The sequence below is a fragment of the Morchella importuna genome, assembly GCF_003444635.1.
Source record: "Morchella importuna strain M04M26 chromosome Unknown Morimp01GS027, whole genome shotgun sequence".
NCBI lineage: Eukaryota > Fungi > Ascomycota > Pezizomycetes > Pezizales > Morchellaceae > Morchella > Morchella importuna.
Genome location: NW_025763424.1, coordinates 215,735 through 235,781, shown reverse-complemented (window position 1 = coordinate 235,781; position 20,047 = coordinate 215,735). Strand labels below are relative to the sequence as shown.

The 20,047-nt window shown below is 49.4% G+C and overlaps 6 protein-coding genes across 6 annotated transcripts; 3 read left to right on the top strand and 3 right to left on the bottom strand.

Moving 5' to 3' along the window:
• Nucleotides 1-2,906: 2,906 nt before the first annotated feature.
• On the bottom strand, nt 2,907-7,201 carry LAJ45_07986 (uncharacterized protein; the record flags this gene model as incomplete). Its single annotated transcript, XM_046117540.1, has 9 exons — nt 2,907-3,034; nt 3,094-3,682; nt 3,737-3,902; nt 3,988-4,181; nt 4,282-4,509; nt 4,604-4,921; nt 4,989-6,036; nt 6,092-6,153; nt 6,221-7,201. 9 exons carry the CDS (start codon nt 7,199-7,201, stop codon nt 2,907-2,909), a joined length of 3,714 nt encoding a protein of 1,237 aa, XP_045969189.1.
• A 4,140-nt stretch (nt 7,202-11,341) lies between these two features.
• On the bottom strand, nt 11,342-11,869 carry LAJ45_07985 (uncharacterized protein; the record flags this gene model as incomplete). The annotated part of the gene is made up of 2 exons (XM_046117539.1): nt 11,342-11,665; nt 11,726-11,869. The coding sequence occupies 2 exons, from the start codon at nt 11,867-11,869 to the stop codon at nt 11,342-11,344; spliced, it is 468 nt and encodes a 155-aa protein (XP_045969188.1).
• A 556-nt stretch (nt 11,870-12,425) lies between these two features.
• On the top strand, nt 12,426-12,723 carry LAJ45_07984 (uncharacterized protein; the record flags this gene model as incomplete). Its single annotated transcript, XM_046117538.1, has 2 exons — nt 12,426-12,565; nt 12,633-12,723. 2 exons carry the CDS (start codon nt 12,426-12,428, stop codon nt 12,721-12,723), a joined length of 231 nt encoding a protein of 76 aa, XP_045969187.1.
• Nucleotides 12,724-12,756: 33 nt separating this feature from the next.
• On the bottom strand, nt 12,757-13,577 carry LAJ45_07983 (uncharacterized protein; the record flags this gene model as incomplete). Its single annotated transcript, XM_046117537.1, has 5 exons — nt 12,757-12,917; nt 12,985-13,039; nt 13,112-13,215; nt 13,284-13,406; nt 13,466-13,577. The coding sequence occupies 5 exons, from the start codon at nt 13,575-13,577 to the stop codon at nt 12,757-12,759; spliced, it is 555 nt and encodes a 184-aa protein (XP_045969186.1).
• Nucleotides 13,578-15,189: 1,612 nt separating this feature from the next.
• LAJ45_07982 (uncharacterized protein) lies at nt 15,190-15,891 on the top strand (the record flags this gene model as incomplete). The annotated part of the gene is made up of 4 exons (XM_046117536.1): nt 15,190-15,320; nt 15,511-15,529; nt 15,594-15,674; nt 15,889-15,891. The coding sequence occupies 4 exons, from the start codon at nt 15,190-15,192 to the stop codon at nt 15,889-15,891; spliced, it is 234 nt and encodes a 77-aa protein (XP_045969185.1).
• A 406-nt stretch (nt 15,892-16,297) lies between these two features.
• On the top strand, nt 16,298-19,571 carry LAJ45_07981 (uncharacterized protein; the record flags this gene model as incomplete). Its single annotated transcript, XM_046117535.1, has 7 exons — nt 16,298-16,618; nt 16,719-16,724; nt 16,880-18,400; nt 18,464-18,672; nt 18,729-18,927; nt 18,985-19,485; nt 19,557-19,571. 7 exons carry the CDS (start codon nt 16,298-16,300, stop codon nt 19,569-19,571), a joined length of 2,772 nt encoding a protein of 923 aa, XP_045969184.1.
• Between the last annotated feature and the right edge of the window lie 476 nt (nt 19,572-20,047).

The following is a 20,047-nucleotide window of genomic DNA, read 5'->3' as shown; positions in this document are numbered from 1 at the left end:
AGTGCCGTATTGTTCTCCTATGATTAGAATTGGGATATAGATATCAGCTTACCTGTTCTGTCCTTGGGGAACATTACATGCCCCGAGAGAGTGTCGGGAAGTACCCGTGGCCTCCTTTTAGCAGTATCCGAAGCCATATATAGGGGGGCTGTTGTACAGGGTTGAATATAAACATAAACATTCTCCCCATTTGAAAGGTCTTTAATGTATGTATATAATGATATTTAGACACTAAAGACACGCGACATCGCCCATCGTACTATATCTCATACCATCATAACATCTCACATCATCGCTTCTCGTAAAATATCTCTTCCTCCCCGATACAGTATCACCTCTCTAGACTTGAAGATTGACCCCCTGATATGTTCAAAATACGAGTGATCTATCATGATCTAAATATAATTTAAGACCCCGCTGTCTTAACCTGCCGTAGGAAGTTGGTAGTGAGAAGATAAACAAAAGATTTTAAGCGTTTAATGTAGCCCTTTGGATTCGACCCATCATCATCCCCTGTCAGTACAGTTGATCACTGCAACTGCAAGAAAGCTGAAAATCTCATGCCACATTGCCTCCGCGGAGAAAGGGAAGGGTATGTGTTGTTCAAGAAAAATTGCCAGTGGTATAGCGAGGAGATCGATGGGTACGGCTGAGATGTAGTTGGTGCTAGTCCGGTGAGAAAGGCAATATCGTTGCTGGCAGACACTTCACGATCCCCGCGAGCACGTTGGTGTTAGCGAGGTGAGGAAATAGCTGAGGGTACAATGAAGGCGGGGGGACGGGTAATATTAAGAAGAAGGAAAGAAATTAAAAGAGAGAAAGGGAAGGACACGGCCGATGAAGTAGGAGGCCAACAACTGCAGCTGGAGTGGTGAAGTGGGCTACATCTCTATCGCAAAACCCTAACCCAATATCTGACACCCGCGCACATCATATCATTGAATGGAGTCAAACTACGATAAAGGGTCAACAAAGAAGCTAAAGTTGTCTAAGCCGTGATTATGTGGCTAAAAAGGTCAATTTTACCCCCAATTAATTAATAAGGTAGGAGACGATAGGTTGGGAAAATAAATTTGGAGAGTTTCTTAGGTGGTAACCCTTCAAGGCATTTCTAGTGGTAGAGTTTTTCTATTTTCACTGCAGAAGATCAGTTTCCGCACTTACATGTCCTTATGTATGTATGTATCACCGTAGAAGGCGGAATCTAATGTATGTTTAAGAACGATTAGAGGTTTCTCCATAAGTCAGGATCTCATCTGCAGATCAAGTAGGTGAGCTTTATTCCACAACTGGCAAAGGATACCAGGTTTTATACAACAGCGACTACAGAGATCTTTAGCCTTCGACCACCCTTATTTTTTTCAACAGAAAAGGTCTAAAATGACACAGTTTTCGGTAGAAGTGCCCCACAATAGCACATGATGGAAATATCTGTAGTTCGCTATGATCTAAAATGAATATTATAGATGGCTGAGCGTTGATATTGAAGGGTTAGGGATTCTGCTTCATCTTGGCACACTGCCAAGCTCGAATATCACTTCCAGCGCAGCATCCACCATGGGCGAGTGGTCTAGTGGTTACTAGGCTGCTCGTCGGGTTAGACACCGAGTGTTTGTACTCAGGACGACGGAAGGTCCTGGGTTCGAGCCAGGGGTGGGAGTAGTAGCTGGATTTAATCCCCGGCTGCAGTACTTTTTGTTCTTTTTTTATTTTTTTGTAGTTAAATGAATTAGGAGGCCATTTTGATTTTGATTTCCAAGAGGAGGAAGGGGTAAGTGGCGGGGCTGGGAACTGATCCTTATTACTTACTGGCTTTTCCCGCTGTCTTTGTCACTTGTGCTCTCGGCGTGAGGTCGAAGACTTTCTGTTCGGATCATAGCAAACTGTGTCATTTTGCATCATGTGTTACTGCAGCGCACGTAAACCGATTTCAACACTATCATTTAAACCTTTCCAAAAGACCCGAACCTTCCAAAGCCCAGAAACAACCACCCTGTGCCTAACATCACGAGCTGTCTAGATAACTATTAGGCAACACGCCCACATATTTTCTTGGTTGGAGGTGATATTCGAACGCCAACGCCAACGCCAACCTAGGTAGAGACATTGAAACCATTTAAAGCGGACCTGGCCTCGAGCCCGTGGTAGTAGGTGTCGAAGGGAAATTGTCAAAAAGAGCGAGTGTCGATCAAGAGTACGGCCATCAATGTCAAACTTAAAGGGAGATCCCAAATTCCGCAACTGGTACTTCAGTTCTGCGAGCCACTATTTACCCTTGGCGACCATATGAGCGATGTAATATCTCACGGTGACATACCAGTGCGTTCCAGCCAGAAACACAAACTCAAGTCACACTTCACAAAGTCCGAGTGATATCATATGACGCAACCCACCCCCAACAGCCTCTCTCCTCTACCACAGCACCCGCATCACATCACAGCCCCCCACAACACACCTACTCACTCACGCACACGCACACCGAGGATAAACAAACTGGATGGATGGATAGATGGACGAATGATGCGATTGTTATCATACAGCACAACCACGACCAACTAATCCGCACTAAGACTATATGCAATATCGCATCACACAGAGGCGTAGCTAAAAAGCTAAAAATCCAAGATAGAAGAAGAGAGAAGAAGAAGAAGAAGAAGAAGAAAGTATACATCCATCCCACGCATCACACTTTCAAAGCCACACACACATACGAGAAAAAAAAGCCCATATTCCTTCCAAAAAATATCCATTCACAAAAATACGTGGGAGAAGAGGAGAGAAGAGACAGAGAGCTCTGCTCAAACTACATGAAACACATTATAACTCCCCTCGCTCCTCTCTGAATCCCCGAGAAAAAAGAAAGAAAAGCGTAAAAGAAGAAGAGAAAAAAAAGAGTTAGTTCTACTTCACTTCCTTAAAAACATAGCCTTAAAATCCGCATTGCTCTTCGCCGGCTTCCCGGGGTCCCCGCCATCCCCCATCTCCGTGTCCCCACCTCCACCCTCACTCTTCCCATCTGGCGCCTTCGGCCTCGCTATCGACCCGAGAACCCCAGCCCGCCTCTCCTCTTCTGCCCCCTCGCCGGCGGCACACCACGGATAACACTTGTAGGCGCCGCGAAGAACGCCGGCTTACCACTACCACTATTACCATCCGCCTCTTTCTTCGCCGCCGGTGCAAAACCCTTCGTCTTCTTCACCTCCGGCTTCTGCTTCATCAGATCCGGCAGACTCCCAATACTGATTCTCCTCCCCGCGAGCTCACTACCATCGAGCGCAAGCGTCGCCTTACCGGCATCAGCCACCGAGTTGTATTCCACGATAGCGCCCTGGTGGTCCGGGCGGAGCGTGACCTTGCGGAGGGGCCCAAACTTCTCAAACAGCTCGCGGATCTTGAAGTCGTTGACGGTGTCGGCGACGTTCATGATGCCGAGTGTCTTTTTCTTGATGTCGTCGAATGACGGTGGGGGGGAGCCGGGCCCTGAGGCGGCGGCGGCGGCGGGTGAGGGTGTGTCCATGTTGTGGTCGCCGTTTGCTTCACTGCAGGGCGTGCTCCCGCGGGTGGAGGACTCGACTGCGTTGCCGGGTCTGTGCTTACCAGGGTTGGCGGAGGCGATGGTGACATCGAGGGGGCGGCCCTTGAGCAGGAATCCGTTTAGAGCTACGGCTTCATCTGCTTGTTCCTATTGATGATGTGAGTACGCGGCTTGGTAAAACAAGTATATGGGGCAAATTACCCTAGTGCCATAAGACACAAACCCAAAGCCCTTATGCGACCCTTTTCTGGGCCCCTGCGGCATCCGGACCTTCTCAACCTTTCCATATCTCGTAAACAGCTCCTCGAGGTCCTTCTCATTGGCCTTAAAGTCGATGTTCCGAATAAATAGCTCGCGGCCCTCATGCCTACATCAACCACCCAGTCAAATCAGCACCAATCACACACCTCACCAGTTGCAAAAAGAAAGAAGAAAAACAGGGAAGATCATACACTGCACCCGACCGCGACACCTTCTGATTCGGCGCCGATATCTTCGCTACCAATGTCTCCTTCTCACCCAGCTGCTTCCCATTCAACTCCGTCGCCTTCTGCGCCTGCTCGGACGACACAAACTGGACGTAGCAGAAGCGTCGATGGGTATTGTATTTCAGACTCGGGAAGCGTACATCAACAATCTCACCAATCTAAAGAGGCCCAATAATCAGCTCAACCTGCCCCGGGGGGGGGGGGGGGGGTGGGGAGAAGGAGAAAGAAGGAAAGTGAAGGAAAGAAAAGAAAACTTACACCCTTAAATAAGTCTCTTATATAGGCCTCGTCAGCAGAGGGCGGGAAGTTCGTGACATATAGCGTCGATCCTGTCCCGATCTGGACCTCAATCGCGCGTCCCTCAACACTCTTCCCGTCCTTTGTCTGCGCTGCAAGAACGTCCTCCTTGGTATCAAACTCGACTGTCGCGGTTGCAGACCGTCCATCCTTCTCGGTAATTATGTTGATACTATTGATCGTACCACACTGTTGAAAGAAAGTCAGTACCCTCTTCAAGAAGAAAAAAAAACGAGGGAATAGGGACGAAAAAATCCATCCCATCCTATCACCAATAACTAACCTCTCTAAAAAACTGCCGCACTTTCACTTCCGGATACCCCGCCGGCAAGTTTTTCACAATGACTGTGGTGTTCTCGCGGTCACGTTTAGCCACAGACGCTGCGGATGGGAGCGCAGGCGCAAGTGGCATGTCCTTGATGAAGACTTCCGGTTTGGGCTTCTTGCTTTGCTGGGCGTCATCAGCCTCGAGAATACTTCTCCGCCGCTTCAATGTCCCCCGGGCTTCTTCCTCGGGTTGTGCCGCATCAGCTTCCTGCTCTTGCTGCTGTTGCTGCTCTTGATACTGCACTTGTTGATAGGCCGCTGCTTCTTGTGCTTCCTGTTATTGCAGTTACAGTCAGTATTATTTCCATTATATAATGACCTAGCCCGGGAAAGAATATTACCCTAGCCCGTCTCTCCTGGATGTCCATGGACAGTTTCCTGTATCGTATAGTAGCCCATTCAACGTCTTGCACGTTTCCGTAGTCCTCTACATGGTTCCTGTACGTCTCCAAGATCTTCTCCGGCCAATCAATCGTCTTGACCCTAAGCGCCTGCTTCAGCACATCCCCTGCAGTCTCCTTCTCCCCATGCGTCAGCTCCCACTGATAGTATCGCAGCCAGAACTCATACGAATTCGCCTGCGGGCCCGCGAGCTCCGTCCATATGCTCCTCGCGCCTTGGAGCTTATTCGCCAGCGTGCAAAAGTTGATATGGATGCGCTGCAAGCGGTACTCCGGGTCCTCCTTCCCGGTCTCCGTCACCGCCTCCGAGATGCCCATTTCCGCCATATCAAAATCATCCTCGCTCGCGTCCTGCTCGAACGCGCGGCGCTTCAAGAACCCGCACCAGGCAATGTTGACCTTGAGCACCTCCTCGAGGCCCCCGAGGTCCAGCATCCCGGTCTTTGTCGCCCTGTGCTTCACGTCCGACACAACATCGAACGGCTGCGCGCCCTTCTCCAGCGCAATGATGTACTGCGCCCACAGCGTCCCTGACCACGGACAATGCCTCGTCGCCCGCGTGAGCACCGAGATGGTGCGTGAGCTCGTGTTAACCTTCTCCAGCACAAAGAAGACATACGCCTCCCAGACCCTCGCCTGGTCGCCAAAGCGCAGCAGGCAGCGCTCGTACAGCGTGCACGCCATCTCGTGGTCCAGCTTCTTGTTGGGCTGGCTCGTCTCCCACTTGAGGTACTCTTCCCAGATGTTCCACTCCTCCGCAATGTTGTCCCGCTCGCGCTTCAGGCGCAGCTCAAACATCTCGCGCTGCGAGTACTTTTCGAGCGCGGCGGCGTAGATCTTGTTGGTGGAGACCATGATGGACTCGTAGTTTGCGTTGTTGTAGCGGGTTGTGAAGCTGCTAAAGGCGCTGAAGGTGTCGCTGATCGTTGCGTGGGGGACCTGGAGACGGGCTTGGTAGAGGCTTCGAATGTACTCTAGTTTTGTAGAACTGTGTAGTGTTAGCTATTGAAGTATGTATCAAATAATAACGGATTGAGCCCTACCTTGGGTCAGCCTCAAGATCCTTCATGAGAAGATCGCGGTATCTATCCCATATCAAATTGCTCTACAAAAACCATCAGCCCAGCCCCCAATACACGGGCATCAAATATAAAAGAAAAGTAGAAACTCACACCCGAGATGACATGCATCGTAGCCTGAGCCCCCAACTTATAAGTCTCCATGACCAACTCCATCGTAAAAAGATCCCTTATGACCTCCTCCGCCTGGTTCGCAAACCCGGTCCTCCTCTTCTTCCTCGTCTCCGAATACTGCACCTCCAAGAACTGCGCATACGTCCTCCACAGCGCCACGCTCGCATTCTCCTCCTCCACGGCCCTCGCGCACAGCTCCATCACAACCATCACCTCCTCCGCGCTCCTCGCAATCGACGACTCGTCCGCAATCCACTCCAGCCACATGGACTCCTTGAGTGGGAAGCGCTCCAGCATCTCCTGCCGGCCCTTGCGCAGGTCCTCCAGGAACGGATACGGGCCCTCACTCCCAGCCTGCTGGTGCGCGAGAAACCCGCGGTGCAGCAGCCCAATGTACTCGACGTGGGACTCGTACTGGTACGGCCTATCGGTGATGAATTCGAGCAGCGCCGGGATCCGCTGGTAGTCGGCCTCCGACAGCGGCTCTACTGCGGCCGCCGGCGTTGCGTTCTCGCCCTCGTCGTCTAACGCCATTAGCCCGTCGTCGTCGGGCCCGCTGTCGCGGTCGTCGCCCTCCATACGGACGTCCATGGCGGCGGCTGGGGGGTCCTCGTCCATTGCGGTGTTTGTGTCGGGGGATGGGATGTGGTGGTGGTGGTGGTGGTGGTGGTGGTGGTGGGGCGGCGCGGAGGAGGGGATGCGGGCGATGAAGTGGGCGACGCCCGTTCTTCTCGCGGGGGAGCCTCGGGAGTTTGTGTGGTGCGGCGGCGGCGGCGCCGAGAGGCCTGTTGGCGTTGCTACTGACGACGTCGATGATGATGATGGGGGGTTTGTGTTTGAAGAAGAAGAAGCGTCGAGGTAGGATGGGCGTGAAGGGCGCGGGGATGCCGACGACGAGTTGACATTTGTGGCGGGGGGGGAGGAGTCCTCGGAGGGGGAGAGGAGAGAGCTGATATCCATCGTTTCACGGCGGTGTGTTTGGCTGGCACTGTTACTACCACTATCACTGTCACTGTCACTGTCACTGTGACCTCACGGGGATGCGTGTGGTGTGTGTGTGTGATGTGTGTGTTTATGCGTGTGTGTGTGGATGGTTATGTAGAATGCCTGGAATTGGAAAAAAACCCGATCAAGTGGGTTGGGTTGGTGGTGATGTAGTGATTGGTAAGGCCGTCAATCAATCAATCAATCAATACTGGGGCAGCCTTGTCCCTCTTCTGTATCCTTCCTTCTGTGCCTTTACTCTCCTTCTTCTTTATCTTTTTTTATTTCTCTAGGGAAGAGAAATGGATGAAGAGATAGTTATAGAGAAACGAAAGGAAAAAAAAATTATCCCAGGCAATCAATCAATGAATGAACGTGTGTGGTGGGAAGGAGTGTAGTGGTGGTGGTGGTGGTGATGGTGGGAACGGTAGAACGGTAGCAGCAGCGGTGGGTGTCCCAGAGACGGGAGTGAGTATATGTCTGTCCGTCTGTCTGTCCGTCTGTCCGTCTGTCGGTACCTATATCTGATCTGTACCTGTGTGTCTGGCAAGTGTGGATGTCAGTATGTATGTAGGGGGGCAGAACAGAAAACAGGAACAGGAACAGGAACAGACAGGCAGGGTTACAATATGTCGTGAGGGATTGAAAACAGAAAGAGGTAAAGGAAGAATGAAGGACCGGGCTGGTGGAACGATTGGAGACACAACCATACACCACGGGCAGCGAACCAATCGCTGCGGACACGAACTGACACACACACACACGCTCTCTCTCTCTCTCGCACTCGCACCCAACATACACTCACACTCTGCACACACACTATCACACGAACGCACAACTCGCACTCACTCACTCGCTGTTACTCACTCAGACTCGAGAGAAGGCTGTCGTGTAATTATTTAAAGAGCACCCCCCAGCGTCAATTCAATTGCTACTCTACACTGCTGGTAGGCATAGAGGAAGAGTTAGGAACATGAAGGGCCCAAGATAGGCAATGGGCGAACCACTCGATCACACTCTTCCGATTAACGATTACAGATCTTCCAACCCAAGTTCGCACCCCCCCAGTAACTAGGCATGTCTCATGGAGGTTTCTCTCTTTCCTCTGGCAGGCAATCATATCATATCGCATTTGTTCCCGACCCATGCAAGCCAAGAAATCGAAGCAGAACTTAAGCCCCATGCCCATCGCAGAATTAATATGGAGAAACAGGGAAAAAATCAAATTCCCGTCCTTTCTTTCTCGTTCCCCATGATAAAAATAATAATAAACCTCAAGATCCGAAATTAAAAGCCTGGCATAGTGTAAGTACATAGACAGGCAGACAGGCAGGTACCGTACGGTACGGTACACACACATGTAATTGTGCATACACATAGTACGGGAGCTGGCTGGGATGGAAGGAAACGCACCGCAGAGCCCCGTCCTTTTTACATAACGTGGTGCAATTGCCGTCATACATCGTGACCTCAGTTGAATTACTTGATAATTGCGAACAACCAACAGTCGAGCTAGTGGAAAAAAAAACTCTCCTAATTCTCACAACCCACAGTTAGATATCCACAGAAAGAGGATGTTGTTGCAAACGTCCCACCCCCCCTTCCTTCCCAATCCAATTGCTCCAATTACGCGTCCCATAGGTACGGGTCTCACCGTCCGGACCTGTCTGTCTGTCTGTCTTCTGCTCTGTCGGGATAAGACCTCGTGATGTCTCTTTGTCTGCATTTTTCCATCTCTCTCCATTTCCAATTCTTCTTCTGTACGTCCCGACGGGGGTGGAAGGGGGAGGGTGGGTAGGGAACAATCTGAATAATCTAAACAATCGCCGCCATATGCATACAGTAAACATTTATTTTTAAAATTACATTTTTGCTCCCTGCCCGCCGCATATTTCGCCCAACAAAAAAAAAAAAAAAAACATCCGCCCCGGCCCCTAGCGAGAGAGTACAGTACCGAACCGCAACTTCTGCACACCGCCGGCAAAAACAAAAGAATCAAGATCACCACCGGGATACGCTAGTATTGGGCGGTGGGGAGTGGGGGATGGGGCGATGGGGCAATGGGGGATGGGGGATGACAGATGGGGGAGCAAACACAAAACTAACAGCTCTGCCCGGAGAAATCACCAGAATCGGTTGCGCGGCGTTCGGTACCTGAATGTTAACTCGGTCGGTCGGTCGGGGAATGGGTGGAGAGGGGGGGACCAGCACGGATTATAATTTTAGAGGAGGGTGCTGATCGGCGGTCACATTCTTTTTTTTTATATTATTATTTCTGGACGGGAGGGAGAAGGGAAGAGAAGGGAACCGGGACGGAGATGTGGGAATTGATTGACTGATACTGTTTAAGTTGACTGAAGTCTGACTGACTGACTGACTTGACGGCTAGCCTTGCCCCACTGCCGTTCCCCAACGTCATCATTTAACTCTATCTCCATAGGTAGCTGCCCAATCCACCTGCTCCCTAACATACATGTAGGTACTTTAGCTAAGCTATCACACCTTATCTCAATCTTACCCATATCTCTATATCTCTCTCTTCCTCCCCCCATCTTCTCACTCTCACCCAAACTGACCTCGCCCACCCACCGCACCCTCCGGAGCCGAATCCCACCGACCAGGTCTCCGGTCCGCAACCTCCGATCCCACTCCTTCTCACCGCATCCCCTCCATCGCCGTCCACTCTCACGCGTATGTACCCCCCCGGACCGGGAAGCCCCACTCCGCTCTCTAACATTGTCATGTTGGGAGGGGGGCTGACAGGGGGGGGGGGGTTATTTATTTTACGTCCGTGCTTAAGATGCTTTGGGTGGGTGTTATTGTTAGCTGTTAACAGGTTCGCTGCAATGGGGTTCTCTCCGGGTGTTAGAGGAGTGGTGAATAGTGAGCGGTATAGTAGTATAGTAGTGGTAAGTAATATAGTAGTAGACGTGCAGTAGTAGTAGCAGTAGTAGCAGTGCAGTAATAGTAGGAAGAGCTCTATGTGGTTACTGTTTGCTACTAACATATAGCCGGTAGTCGCCCGCAGTACTAATCCACCAGCGCTAAGCCGCAACACCGAGTGACATCCCATGAGGATCACCTAATATGCAGCACCCACCACCACCACCACCACCACCACCACCACCATAATTTCATCACTCGCAATCACCCACAACCACCGGCCGATATGATACGATACGCGGCTACACCGCACCCCCGACCCCCGATACGATCCACAATCTCATCCCCAATGCATCACCATCTGCCCAACCAAACCCCCGGGACCTCCGCAACTAACCGAGGACCGATCGAATCGAGCATTAAGCCCAAAGCCATGGTGAATGATCATGATCACTCATATACATATACCGCCAAAACTCGAAAAATTGGCTACCTCCGGCCAGGGATTATCGCTCGAGTGATTGGTTGAATGGCATCGATCTGCATCAGAAGTTTCCCACACAAGTAATTTTGATCTCTGGAAGCTAGCCAATTTTTCGAGTTATGGCGGTATGAGCTCAAGCCAGTTTTCATCATGATGAGCCAGCAGCTAATTTACCAACGTACGGGAAAGACCAACCGGGCCATCATCGCGGCCGGAATATCCGCGTCCACAGAAAATACCCAAAGCTTACATGAAACACCGGAGGGCCTTAGCTGGCAGAAAAAAGTGCCTAACGCACGTACACATGTGTGACAACAATTAAGAAAACCTCTATAATCGGACTGCAACCGGGAATTCCCGGGCGGATGGCTTATTTACTAAGCTACATAAGAAACATTGACAAGGGAAAAGTAATTACCCATGACCAGGAAGAACCTATCTAGCTAGCCAGCTCTATGTACTCTATGATCGGACTTATGAAAAGGACTCGAAGACAAGGCAAGAAAGGAAAGGAAAGGAAAGGAAAAAAATCCGCACCAGCCGCTTCCCAAGAGAAAAGAAAAGCAAGAAAGAGCCAAAAAACCACCCCAACAATTGCAACCCCGCCTAACTACCTCACCATCCGATAGCAAAAGAAAAATAAAAAACAAAAAAAACTCCACTATCAGGAACTATCAGGAACTATCAGGAACTATCAGGAACTATCCAGGCACTATCAGGCACTATCACACCCCCCCCCCCACCTCTCCTCATGAGCTCTCCCTCTCCCTCGCTACCAACCCCCTATCCCCCACCCCCAACCTCTCCACATCCACTACAACCTCCACCCCATCCCTCCTCCTAATCCTCACCGCCGCGCCGTCCTCCTCCCCCCCCAGAAACAGCGCCACAGTCCTCCACTCCCCTGTCACGTCCGTCCACGTCCGCCAGCTCGCCAGATCACTAGTATCGTAGGCGGCGTCGCCAGCGTCGGCTTCGGGATCGCGGCTGGACGAGTCTGAGACGGCGCCGACGTTGCCGACAGACTCGGCGGCGAAGGCGGCGTCGAGAGCTGGGAGGAGTGTCCGCATATACTAAAAGTTATAGCAAGGTGTGTTAGTATATGAGGTTAGAGGTAGGGGATGGGGACTTACTCGGCCGTCGTGGGGGGAACGGGTGGGCTTGGATTCGGGTTTGGGCTCGGTGTCGGATTCTGATTCGGGCTCCGAGTCAGAGGGCTTTTCGAGCAGCTCTATTGGCCAGGGGGTTTTCTCGTATATGGTTGTGTTGATGGTCATTGTGTAGTTGGGGTTGTTGTTTGTTTCTTTGTTGTTTGTAGGCTATATTATATATATCGAGCTGCGTATTGTATGTAGCTTTAGCTAGTAGGTAGGTAGGTAGGTAGCTGGTACTCGGTAAATAAGCTGTATCACTTGGGTGTATTGTTTTGTTCTGTAGAGATGTAGGTGTGGTATGGAGACCCGGTATTGAAGATATAGAAATGCGAAGCTAGCTAGGCAAGTAAGGAGGAAAGCTCGATTGAGGCAAGTGATTTTTAATTTATGGTCATTCTCCGAAGGTAAAGCCAGAGAGCCCGTGGGCACTTAAATACAGACAGATGGATGGATCATGTGCAGTGTCCCTGAAATTTTATATCACTTACCTCCCACCGAAAATCATACGTCAATTACATGTGGAAACAAGACTGGTTGATACCTGGAACCTTTCGCCTGTACGACGTTCGATAAGGATAAAGGTCATGCACGTCGCAACGGCTCACTGGGTTTTGTTTGGACGACAACAGCGAATCACAGGGGATCTACAACTTTAGTACTTGGAGTGGCGAACTACATCATGTTACTGGGCCACGATAATGACGTCTCCATGGCCCGAGAAGGAAAAACCGCACAAAGTTGTCTCCAGCTGCTGAAGGTAAAGGAGAGCGTATTCGATTCGGGGTTTGCCATTTGGTATGATCTATCTACCCACCGTATGTAAGGGGAAAAAAGCCACTCGCTTGCTCAGCCGCCTCGCAAGAAAAGACTGACAAATAACGCCTAGAGTGGTTCTATCCTACTTTATTGAGAACTCCAAACACGCTGAGCGATCGCGAGGGAATATTCGCACTCCACATATTCTAATTCACCAATAGATATTGAAACCTCCTCAATCCAGCTTACTACAGTTAAGAGTCAGTGGAAATATCCGCGTTGAATTCTTCAACCAGAAAGCGTTTAGTGAAGTCGACAATCTGTTTATAGTTTTTCTCGAAACCGGACTGGCCGCCGTAGTAAGGGTCCTCCACCTGTTCGTCCTTGCGGGAGCCATAGTGCCCGAAGAGCCTCACTATTTAAAACAGTCAGCAACAAGCCTTGATGCTTGGCAAAGTAAATGAACAATGTTGGAATCGAACCTTTAGCGGTGCTATCCTTAGGCTTAACACGATTAATATCACGAAGATTGGAGTTCTAGAGAAGACCAGTTTAGCGACCTAGATACTGTATGTAACCCAGCAGTTTCAAAAGAGGGTTGTGGCTTACATCCATAGCAAGGATGTAATCGAAGTTCTTAAAATCGCTCGTCTGTAGCTGACGAGCAAGATGGTCCAAGCGAATGGAGTTCTTAGCGAGGATCTGAAGAGTTCCTAGGTAGAGCATTTGAATTCATCAATATCAGGGATACACGAGGATAATATGTTGGGAAGGTCATTACGAGGGTCCGCGTGTTCCCCAGAATGATAAGCCGCAGTCCCACAGCTGTCGATCTTGCGGAATTTTGCGGCGTAACCAGCATTGTTGACAGTCCTACGGAAAGCACCTTCGGCCATAGGGGAGCCTACATAAAGTTTTAGATTGTGAACTTGCTCGGGCCGATAACGAGGGCTTGAGTCTTACGGCAAATATTTCCGAGACATACGAATAGGACCGAGACAGCATCGGGGTCGGCACTGTCGGCCATATCGACGTCGGCGTACGGAGATGTAGGTCTGGTCGGAACTGGAGACATGATTGGTTGGTTACGGTGCACGATTCCAAAGCTTTGTAAATGGAAGGAATACTGGAAGGGCAACAATTAGGAGAGGCTTAAAGGATGGATCGAGTTCAGGGTCTAAGTGGGGTGACGCGGGGTATTTCACCTTCTAGAAACGTGGGCTTTTAGGTGTGGCGCTAGACATGATAATGAGACCTGTCCTGATTTATTGGCGAGTGTCCTCTACAAGTCTCTAGAGTATATCTTTATTTGACCGTTATCATCACCAGTAACATTTAATTGAGTTTTTTCAACACCTGCAGTTTTACCACTTGAAGGTCCAGCATCCAGCATCACCTACATATACGAGTGAGAGCTTGTGTTGCTCTTCCTCGATCCTCTAACCCGAGAGGGTGGATTAACCTACAAACCTCCACTCTTGGCTTAGGTAGCGGACCCTGATTGGCACGTTGACTATACCCACTTTAATAAACCAAACTAAGAGCGGTTCTTTTTACTATTCGACATATAAAGCATACACTAATTGAGTGTATTTAACCGCCAGCCCTCAGTAATCGGTCGGTAGAGATATTTATGAAATGATCCATGATACGCGCTCGCAGACAGGTGCATAACGAATAGAAATGCATATCTGTGATCTAACAGGCGCCCTGGGCTGAATTAAGAGCCCAAGGCTCACTTATGGATGCATGAAACATAGCTCTGGTTGGTGCTTGGGCTGTTGAATTTCTCATCCATGGCTCACTGCAGAAAAATAAGCTTATCCAGGTAGAAAGAGGGAGGGCGAGCTAGCTAAACATCGTCCAGCTGATTAAGGTATCCAATGCGCGGCTGGCACAGGCCTACGATATATCGATAGGTAGCGGTAAGCTCATCTGCTCAATTTTGGGGGGAGTGTTTGCTACTTATGTACCTACGGATTGTAGCCTTTGTGTGCAGGCGATCGACGGCTCAAGGCTTTTTCTTAAGGCCTCTCTCTCTTATGCTTTAATGCCACCAAGAGTAACTTAGCCTGGGTAGCACTTCCTATCACACGTATGTACCTGTGCTTTGTTATCAACGGAGTACATAGAGTTCCCGGGCTCGAACACGTTGACCCCAGGCTTTCTTATCCTTTGTGTGCATTTACGTACAGCCACCACTACTTTACCTGGGCTGGCTGACTGCTTGACAGGGAGCGGTTTCCTGGTACGTACAGAAGGTGTCTCCAAACTGTCCCGAAAAAGGTCGTAAAATGTACATGTAATGTGCCTTTTCTCTGCCACATTTTCCGCTCTCCTACTGGCGGCACAATTTCTCAACTTAGGGCTGAGTTGGGTGTGGTCTAACCTCATCCGAATCCAGCTGTGTGATATTGATTGTTGCACATGGGGCCACAAAGCGGGTGGTGTAGCTGGTATGTGTGGAACCCCAGAACATGTAAGAGAACGAGAAGATAAATTACATATAGCAGGATACCTATGCCTGCTCGCAGAGGTATTCGGCAGAGTACCTAGATAGCAGTCAGTACTACTATGAAGTAGGTATGTAGCTGTAAGTGCCTACATCGAAAACACTGCCTTGCGCTACCCAAAATCTCCCATTGTTGTCTATTTACGGAAGCATCGAGAGGCTTATTTTGTGCACCATGGTAGGCCAGGGCGCTGCACTTCGACTTCCCCTCACTCAAAACGGTCCCAGTGATCAGCCGCACGTGCGGCTGGAAGTTCTCGCCAAGACGGCAATAGAAATACCAGCTCTTTTCCAACAACCTTCTTGGTAATACCTGTCTGCTACTCAACTTCAAATCAAGCTGGAGTAGAGTTCGAGCAAGCCTCTCTTAAAGACTTCTCTTGGTTCCTACTCGTCTCATCTTTTACGTCTTCTTTTACCTGGCTTCTGACTTCCAGTTCGCCAGTTGCAGCTAGCTTGTTTGTGCTTCCTTGCTCAAACACGCAGAGTCGATCAGGCAGAAACTGAGGTTTCAGGTAACTTTAATTTAAGCCAAACCCGCGTCTAGAGAAACAATCCGTGCTTAGGGAATACTGGTAGATTTCAACAAGAAGAAGAGGAAGAAGTAGCAGCAGAGATAGAAGGAAGAACAGAAAGGGTGTTGCTTGCAGGCTACTTGAGGTATGTATATGTTTTTTTTTTGTCTCGTATCTCTTCTTCTACTTAGCCCTGGGGGTGTAAGCCTTGTCGCGCAGGCGTCGTCACCCGTCGTCGTGGGCTTTCTGCGATATGTCATTGCCCAGAGAATTCCATAAACTCCGATCAAAGAAGAAGGCGGATTTGATGAAGAGTGGTGATAGAATGAATACATTTGCTAAGATACCATCGTAAACAGTGAACATCTTCGGCATCGGCACCGTAGCTTTTATATCTTTTATTTTATTTTTTATTGGCCTATAGAGCCTGCCTCATTACACCTTGCATACCTGAAATCGCCAGGATCAGGGGAATAGTTCGAGATACTATCCAGTGAGCAAACAGCAGCTCGCATCGTCGTTACTATTGCTCCACCACCCTGCCCAGAAACAGAAATAAAGGGTGTGAAAAGTAAATACCAATCGAAAAGAAACATAGGCTCATTTTACGTGCCCCAAGACATTAGAGTCGCAATCAATTTACCTATCGCGCGTAATTTTAACATAGGGTTGGCAAGACGCAAGCGCAACACCCCCACACCGCCCCTCGCAGATCCCTTTTTTCGCAGTCGCAGACTTACATAGAAAGCTCGCCGCGCGCCCATTCCCATGGCTAATAACAGTAACGACTTTTACTCGCGTCTTGACTTCCCCCATCCTCCCGCGCACGAGGATTCTTCAGACGACGAAACCGGCCCCCTTGCTCAACCTCCAGTACCACCACATCAGCAACCCTACGATCCTCATTATCAACCTCCTGTACCGATGGATCATAGAACTCCATCACCGGCTCATCCACTTGCTGGGTATCAGCAAGGTGGTGAGATGCCGTATAGACCTCAAAGGCAGAACACGGGAGGGTATCCTGCTGCAGGAGCTGCTATGCCAGATTGGCCTGATGATGGGAATAGGCTTATGGCTCAACCTACCGTGAGTTTTAGTGTCTTTTTTGTGTATCATAGCTTTCTGTCGTGATACCTTTTTCTCTTTCTTTTTGCAGCTCTGACTTGGTGCATGGCGGCCACTACAGTATTCGGTATCAAACCTATCTCACTCATACGACCAAGCTCCCCCCCTCCCCCCTCACGAACACATCGTCAATCCGTGGGCGCGGGCGCTGCACCACCATATTCTCACCCGTTCTACCCAGCCGACCACCCAGATAACAATTATTCCCCTGATCCATATCAGCCACATACGCCCGAAGACGGATATCCTTTAACGCACTACAACACCCAACCAGCTCCCTACGCCGACGACGATGACAGACGGCCGATTCTGGACCCGCACTCGCAACTGAATACCCCTCTACAGGGACATAATGACCCATACTTCCCGCAAAGCACTCCGTCGCCTGTTGGATCAACGCCAACTCCCGGACCTGGTTTGCGCAGATGGAAAACTGTAAAGAAAGTAGAGCTCTTTAACGGGAACTTGGTCCTGGATTGCCCAGTACCGAAGAAGCTACTGGCAATGCTGCCTCAGAAGAAAGAGCGTGAGTTCACTCACATGAGATACACAGCGGCGACCTGCGATCCTTCAGACTTCGTTGAAAAGAAATTCACGCTCCGCCAGCAACTCTTCCAGAAGCCGAGGCATACTGAGCTGTTCATTGTAGTAACCATGTATAACGAGGATGAAGTCCTGTTTTCAAGGACCATGGCTGGTGTATTCAAGAACATCGCATACCTATGTTCTCGCACCCGTTCCCCAACCTGGGGTGCAGACGCTTGGAAGAAGGTTGTTGTCTGTGTCGTGAGCGACGGACGTGGTAAAATCAACCCTAGAACTAGAAGCGTTCTAGCTGGTATGGGCTGTTATCAGGAGGGGATCGCAAAGACAAGGGTCAACGAAGATGATGTGACGGCGCATATCTACGAATATACTACTCAGGTTGGTATTGAGCTCGACAACAAGGACATGGTGAGGCTTAGCGCTACCGGCAAGAACGCCGTTCCGGTGCAGATGATCTTCTGCTTGAAGGAGCGTAACCAGAAAAAGATCAACTCCCATCGTTGGTTTTTCCAGGCATTCGGACGAGTTTTGGACCCGAATGTATGCGTACTCATTGACGCCGGAACGAAACCGGGCGGGACGAGTATCTACCATTTGTGGAAAGCATTTGACATCAACCCGCAGTGCGCCGGAGCATGTGGGGAGATCAAGGCAATGTTGGGGCCCGGAGGACGATACCTCCTGAACCCCCTTGTAGCGACTCAGAACTTTGAGTACAAAATGTCCAACATTCTTGACAAGCCACTTGAGAGTGTATTCGGGTTTATTTCCGTGCTCCCTGGTGCGTTCTCGGCGTACCGGTATACCGCATTGCAGAACGATCTTAGCGGACAGGGCCCATTGGAGAAGTACTTTAAGGGAGAAAAGATGCATGGTAGTGATGCAGGCATTTTTACGGCGAATATGTACTTGGCCGAGGATCGTATCCTGTGTTTCGAGCTCGTGTCGAAGCGAAATTGCAACTGGGTGCTGCAGTATGTCAAGAGTTCGTCTGCCGAGACGGATGTGCCGGATGAAATGAGTGAGCTGATTCTTCAGCGAAGAAGATGGCTGAACGGAAGTTTCTTCGCGGCGATTTATGCATTGGCGCATACATTCGATATTTGGCGGAGTAGCCACTCCATGATGAGGAAAATGGCTTTCTTGGTCGAGTTCTTTTACCAGACTGTTTCTATGCTGTTTTCGTGGTTCGCTATTGTATGTTCCCCCCTTTAGCTTTCAGGAGGCTGCGTACATGGACACTGACTTTAGGGTGAATAGGGCAATTTCTTCTTGGTATTCAGAATTTTAACAGTTGCTTTGGCCGAACCTGCGTTGGGTTTCACGCCAGGGAGATATCTCAGTATTATTTTCGAATGGCTGTACCTGGGAACATTACTTACATGCTTTGTCCTGTCACTTGGAAATACACCAGGTGGTACGAAGAAGCTGTACATGACAATGGTTGTCTTCTGGGCTATTATCATGTTGTATGTTTCCCGCGAGTTCCATAATTTGGGAAACACTAATAATAATTTATTTATAGGTATCTTCTGTTTGCGGCCGTGTTTATCTCAGTCAAATCTGTGATGTCAGAGCTGGCCCAAAATAACGGGAACTTTGCCTTCAGCAGTCTCTTCTCGAACCAGCTTTTTAGAGATTTATTGGTCTCGTTATGTTCGACCTATATCCTCTATTTTGTAGCCTCTTTCATGTTTTTTGAGCCATGGCACATGTTCACAAGTGTATGTCCCCGATCCTATAACACTGCATATTTCATTGATCCTAACATTATGATTCAGTTCATTCAATATCTCCTGCTCTCACCCTCGTATATCAATGTCCTCAACGTCTATGCCTTCTGCAACACACACGACATTTCTTGGGGTACTAAAGGTCCCGACGTTCCCCCACCCATCAAGGGCGGAACTGTCACCACTGTCGACGGCAAGGCCGACATGAATGTGCCCACTGATGATAAGGATCTCGACGAGCAATACGAATCTGAGTTGCGATCTCTTGCCATTAAGCCCGAAAAGGAAATCGAGAAGCCCAGCGAAACGCAGAAACAGAAGGATTACTACGCAGGTTTCAGATCGTGTGTCGTGCTTGTGTGGATGTTTACAAATTTTGCGCTTGCTGCTGGGATCCTGAACTCTGCTGGGTTGGACCGTATGACGGATAACGATGCCGCTGTGGAATCAGAGAGGAGTAAGGTGTATCTGGCGGTCGTGCTGTGGAGTGTGGCGGGGTTGTCGGCGTTTAGGTTCTTGGGGTGTAGTTGGTTCTTGATTTTGAGGCTGGTGAGTTTATGGCCCCCGTACCCCTGTAGCTCGCTGTGGAGAAGTTCCGATTCGCTGACTTTAATAATTAGTTCCGTGGTGTTTAAGGTCGATCCGATTAGTCCTAAATGCAAAGACGCGTGGCATTATTGTTTTTATGTTTCCTCTATTCAAATAACATGGCAGTATTCCCGAGGTTTTCTTTGGCCACACTGGTCGTCGGTGGCGGAAACAGAGAGGGCCGATGCTTTTTCTTCTTTTTCTTTTCTGCCCTTTCTTTCTGCCCATTTCTTTGTGTAAAATGACCTCTCTGTTTCTTTTTTCATGCGGTACCACCACTAGTACTACTTCTCTATGATTGTGTATATGTTGAACGAGATACCTAACCCGTACAAATGTACTATTTCCTTTTTTTTTCTTTTCTATGCTTAAAAGATACGACTCTTTGCTTTTTTGTTTGCGGTTTACATTCTGGAGTGGAAAGGGTCGATAGAAAATATTATTATTCTTATCCGAGCTGTGTACGTTGAATCTATCCGGGTGGCTGTGCATTTTATCCCCATAGATAGTCGGAGGTTGGCGT